General features: G+C 41.7%; 1 protein-coding gene across 1 annotated transcript in view; it reads left to right on the top strand.

Moving 5' to 3' along the window:
• Positions 1-4137, top strand: part of LOC139174543 (phospholipase A2 inhibitor NAI-like) — a 5598-nt gene extending 1461 nt beyond the window's left edge. Inside the window, exons 3-5 of the mRNA XM_070764989.1 lie at positions 1619-1771; positions 1990-2136; positions 3795-4137. Of these exons, the coding sequence (XP_070621090.1) occupies positions 1619-1771; positions 1990-2136; positions 3795-3955 (461 nt within the window). The 3' untranslated portion in view covers positions 3956-4137. The remainder of the gene's footprint in view (positions 1-1618; positions 1772-1989; positions 2137-3794) is intronic.
• The last annotated feature ends 1863 nt before the right edge of the window (positions 4138-6000 follow it).

The following is a 6000-nucleotide window of genomic DNA, read 5'->3' as shown; positions in this document are numbered from 1 at the left end:
CAGTGTTAGAAGGAACCTTGAAGGTCTTCTAGTCCAACTCAATGCTCAAGTAGGAGGCACTATATCACTTCAGACAAATGGCTGTTCGGTATCTTCTTAAAAATCTTCCATATGTCACTCATTTCACTGCCAATCAACAGTAAAATGCTAACATTTAGCATCTAGGTTGTCCTAAAACATGATTGAGTTGGGGACTTTTTTTCAATGACTTCTCTTCGAGGTTCATCGAAGGACACTTAGTTCATTGTCAATCAACAGTAATATGCTAACATTTAGCCTGTAGGTTGTCCTAAAACATGATTGAGTTGGGGACTTTTCTTCAATGACTTCTCTTGGGGGTTCATCCAGGGACACTTAGTTCATTGTCAATCAACAGTAATATGCTAACATTTAGCCTGTAGGTTGTCCTAAAAGAGGATTGAGTTGGGGACTTTCTTTCAATGACTTCTCTTGAAGGGACAGTAGGAGAAGTCCAATGTTATTTGACAGATGTAATTTTTAAAACGTACCTGCATTGACCTCTACACTGAGACAAGAGTGGACAAGTGATGAAACACCTGATGTAGCAATCTACACTTTGCCCTTTGGAATGTGAATCATAAATTGGAATTTAAACAGAAAGAACTTATATTACTTTGTCAGAATGCAAAATTCATCGTTCTGAAAAACTTCAGGTTCTGCCATCTCCTATGCTTAAATGTTTCTTGAGAATAAATAAATCTTCAAAGCTGTCAACATCTACACGAAAGCCAGTGATATTTAGTAGTTCACATTAAGATTAGGAGCCAGAAGATCAAAATTCTTGTGCATCCTCGGTTGCAAAAAGTTGGCCAGTTATTCTTTGCAGCTCCAAGAACTAGTATAGTGAGAAACATGCTGGGTTAGAAAAAGGGCGACAGCCACAGAAGTTCACTGAAGAGTTTGGGTCAGTCAAACTTTCACAGCCCGACTAACCTTAATTGTTTTTCAGGGAAAAGTAATAAGGGGAAGTGCTATGAGCTACTAAACAAAAAGCTGATATATTTCACAAAGTGAAATAAACACATGTATTTGGCTATTATTTTTCAAAATACAACTGGCAAATTTCATTTCATTTATTCATTTGTCCAATACACAAATAAATAGGAAGAAAAATAGACATGTAGTAATATATATAAGGGTAAAGTGAACTTAGAGGAGAGGATATATGAAAGGAAGAAAATATATATGATAAGTGAGAGAAAGGAAAGACAATTGGACAGGGGATGAAAGGCACACCAGTGCACTTATGTACGCCCCTTACTGGCCTCTTAGGAACCTGGAGAGGTCAATCGTGGAAAGTCTAAGGGAGAAGTGTTGGGGGTTAGGGGTTGACACAATTCAGTCCGGCAATGAGTTCCACGCTTCGATAACTTGATTGTTGAAATCATATTTTTTACAGTCAAGTTTGGAGCGGTTCGTATTAAGTTTGAATCTGTTGCGTGCTCTTGTGTTGTTGCGGTTGAAGCTGAAGTAGTCATTGACTGGTAGGACGTTGCAGCATATGATCTTGTGGGCAATACTCAAATGAACATGTTTGATATGCATGTCTTTGTTTAGTGTTGAGTTTCATATTCTTTTTAAAAATTCTCTTCTGCAGCCAATGTTTCGGTGAGTTTAATTATCAAGGGATGTTCAAAACCCGATGACTGTTTTGATGGCCTCTTCAGCACCACAACAGTAGATGGTAGATTTGAAGTAGCTAGAGGTACCTGTTGCAAGACTGATGTCTGTAATGAAGGATCACTTCTGTGTAAGTATCTATGCCTTAATACAACATTTTCTAGCATTTTTTTTTTAAAAAAATACTCTTGCTTGTTGGGAAGATTCTTTGGTTCCTTGATTCCTTCCAGACTGGAATTGCACTTAAGTATTTGAAAAGAATGTCAACATGGAGGAGGCTTTGATAGTCATTAAAAGGGTGAGTGGTTATCATGAAACTTTGCTAATTGGAAAATTTTCCTCCTCCAGTGGAAGGTCATGAAACACTGAAAACAAATGGGTTACAATGCCCAGGCTGCTTTGCACTAGATGAGGATCACTGTGAAGCTGATCAACTTGTAAACTGCGTTAGTGAAGAGGATCAATGTATTACCCTAACTAGTACCACACATGCTTGTAAGTAGACATTTCCTTCCTTCCTTCCTTCCTTCCTTCCTTCTTTCCTCCTTCCCTCTTTCATTCCTTCCTTTCTTCCCTCCTCCCCCCTTGCCTACTTTCCTCCCTCCCTCCTTCCTTCCTCCCTCCCTCCTTCCTTCCTTCCCTCCCTCCTTCCTTCTTATCTCCTTCCCTCTTTCCTTCCTTCCTTTATTCCCTCCTTCCCTCCCTCCTTCCTTCCCTCCCTTCCTTCCTTCCTTGCCTCCTTTCCTCCCTCCCTTCCTTCCTCCCTCCTTCCTTCCTTCCCTCCCTTCCTTCCTTGCCTCCTTTCCTCCCTCCTTCCTCCCTCCCTCCCTCGTTCCTTCTTTCCTCCTTCCCTCTTTCCTTCCTTCCCTCCCTCCTTCCTTCCCTCCTTCCCTCCTTCCTTCCTCCCTCACTCCCTCCCTCCTTCCATCCTTTCCTCCCTCCCTCCCTCCTTCCTTCCCTCCCTCCCTCCCTCCTTCCTTCCTCCTTCCCTCTTTCCTTCCTTCCTTCCCTCCTTCCCTCCTTCCTTTCTTCCCTCCCTTCCTTTCTTGTCTCCTTTCCTCCCTCCCTCCTTCCTTCCTCCCTCCTTCCTTTTTTCCTCCTTCCCTATTTCCTTCCTTTCTTCCTTTCTTCCTTTCTTCCTTCCTCCATTCCTTCCTTCCTCCATTCCTTCCCTCCCTCCCTCCATCCCTTAAAAAAATAAAAATAAAGCAAGAATATTCATTTGGAGAAACTTTATCAAACAGTTTATATACGATAACCAGATTTCTATCAGTTTTTTCCAAAGTTCTTTATGGTTCCATAAAGACCACAAAAGCATCGAGGCCAAACAGTACAAATTTATTTATTTATTTATTTATTAGATTTGTATGCCGCCCCTCTCCGAAGACTCGGGGCGGCTAGCAACAATAAAAAGACAATGTAAACAAATCTAATATTACAAATAATCTAAACAACCCCAATTTAAAGAACCACTCATACATACAAGCATACCATGTATAAATTCTATAAGCCTAAGGGGAAGAGAAATTTCAATTCCCCCATGCCTGATGACAGAGGTTGGTTTTAAGGAGCTTGCAAAAGGCAAGGAGGGTGGGGGCAACTCTGATATCTGGGGGGAGCTGGTTCCAGAGGGTCGAGGCCACCACAGAGAAGGCTCTTCTCCTGGGTCCCGCCAAACGACATTGCTTAGTCGATGGGACCCGGAGAAGGCCAACTCTGTGGGACCTAACCGGTCGCTGGGATTCGTGCGGCACAAGGCGGTCCCGGAGATAATCTGATCCGATGCCATGAAGGGCTTTATAGGTCATAACCAACACTTAGAATTGTGACCATAAATTGATCGGCAAACAATGCAGACTGCGGAGTGTTGGTGTAACATGGGCATACCTTGGGAAGCCCATGACTGCTCTCGCAGCTACATTCTGCACGATCTGAAGTTTCCGAACACTTTTCAAAGGTAGCCCCATGTAGAGAGCATTACAGTAGTCGAACCTCGAGGTGATGAGGGCATGAGTGACTGTGAGCAGTGAGTCCCGGTCCAGATAGGGCCGCAACTGGTGCACCAGGCGAACAAAGAAACAACCTGCATTGCTTTATACTATCTATGCTACAGAATCTCATATGCACCTTTTCTGCCTTTCTCTTATCCCCAGTTGGAAATTTCACTGAGAAGTCCACATACCAAGGATGTACACTAAAGAGGTCATGTTCCTACCCGCTAGGATACACTGAGATAGCCAATGGGCTGATTAGCTTCAATGTCACCACCCTGGAATGCAAGAATGCCTCTCCTCCTGAACCCGATCATCAATGACCGCTGACAAGAGCCAAATCCTGTTTGCAATGATTGGAAAATTTGCAAACAATGGCAAAGCTGGAAATTGGGGTAGAAATGGTGAAATACCAGGCTTTGAGCCCACAGATTAGTAACATTTGTGTTTTCAATTTTCCAAGTCCACAGAATCATCCTAAAAATAAATTGCTGTGATAAAGCAATGTGCATATTTTTTTCCTATGGAATTTATATAAACAAAAGTGTTCCGGTAAAATTGCTCTTTCTGACACCTACCGTCCGTGTGGAAATATAGGTTTTGGAGTAGGACAGGGGTAGGCAAAGTTGGCTCTTCTATGACATGTGGACTTCAACTCCCAGAATCCCTGAGCTAGCATGATTGGCTCAGGAGTCTTCGGAGAGGGGCGGCATACAAATCCAAATAATAAATTCTGGGAGTTGAAGTCCACAAGGCACAGAAGAGCCAACTTTGCCTACCCGTGGAGTAGAAGATCTTCCTTTATCGCTAATGAGTGAGAAAGCAAGACGGATTGCCATTGTTAGTTGCCAGGCTTCCAGTGGGTTGGCTGCAGGGGTGGGCTACTACCTGGACGGGGGTGGGGGGGTACACAGTGGTGCAGCGAAAATGGAGCTCCACCCCAGAGCAGTCATTCATTCATTCATTCATTCATTCATTCATTCATTCATTCATTCATTCATTCATTCATTCATTTAGCTATTTATTTATGTATTTATTTAGTTAGTTATTTAGTTATTTACTTATTTATTTACTTATTTGTTTACTTATTTATTTATTTACTTATTTATTTATTTAGTTAGTTATTTACTTATTTAGTTAGTTATTTACTTATTTATTTACTTATTTATTTATTTATTTATTTATTTATTTATTTATTTACTTATTTATTTACTTATTTACTTACTTACTTACTTACTTACTTACTTACTTACTTACTTACTTACTTACTTACTTACTTACTTACTTACTTACTTACTTACTTACTTAGTCAGTCCAATACACAATGAGGGTTTTAGTGGGTATATATCTATATACACATAGTAAAATACATGATGAAGGTTATAGAGGAGATACTCATAGTAAAATATATCTAAGAAATAATAGAAAAGAAGATAAAGTAATAGAACATATCAATGAAAGAATGGAAGAAGAGATATAGGAATAGAAGAAAGGAATAGGAGATATAGGAGAGCAATAGGACAGTGGACGGAAGGCACTCTGGTGCACTTGTACTCGGCCCAATTTACACTGAAAGATGTTGAAAGAAAATGCAGGGCGTCCTGTATAAGCCATGCCCACAGTGTAGTAGTAAAATTTTGGGTACCCTTCATTGGCTGGACACCTCCCCTGTGCTCTCGGCCAGTAGCAGCAGCAGGGCTGGTACCTGAGTGTATGTCGGAGACACACACATCCTTTTCCCCAACTCACTAATTCTCCCCGACCCCATAGCTCCTCCTATATATATATATGTACTCCATGCTGATGCAGACTGAGCCATCTGGTTTGACCAGGATTACTAAAGGTTCTTCCCACTTCACATGGTCAACTGGATCCCCAAACCTTGGGCGATCAATTTATCTAGCTTGCTGTCTATTTGGGCCCTGCATGGCTTCATCCTTATGGAGGCGACTTGGGGTGTCCCCATATAATAATAATAATAATAATTTATTAGATTTATATGCCCCCCCCTCTCCAAAGACTCGGGGCGGCTCACAACAATAATAAAAAAACAATATAACAATGGAACAAATCTAATATTAAAAGAGAAAAGACATATAAAACCCCATCATTTAAAACCATACAACACATACATGCCAAACATAAAGTATAAAAGCCTGGGGAAGGTGTCTCAGTTCCCCCATGCCTGGCGATATAGGTGGGTCTTGAGTAATTTGCGAAAGACAAGGAGGGTGGGGGCCGTTCTAATCTCCGGGGGAGTTGATTCCAGAGGGCCGGGGCCGCCACAGAGAAGGCTCTTCCCCTGGGGCCCGCCAAACGACATTGTTTAGTTGGCGGGACCTGGAGAAGGCCAACTCTGTGGGACCTT

Source organism: Erythrolamprus reginae, chromosome 11 (genome assembly GCF_031021105.1).
Source record: "Erythrolamprus reginae isolate rEryReg1 chromosome 11, rEryReg1.hap1, whole genome shotgun sequence".
In the NCBI taxonomy this organism is placed as follows: Eukaryota; Metazoa; Chordata; class Lepidosauria; order Squamata; family Dipsadidae; genus Erythrolamprus; species Erythrolamprus reginae.
Note: the sequence above shows the minus strand (reverse complement) of the source record. Positions and strands in the feature narration are given on the sequence as shown.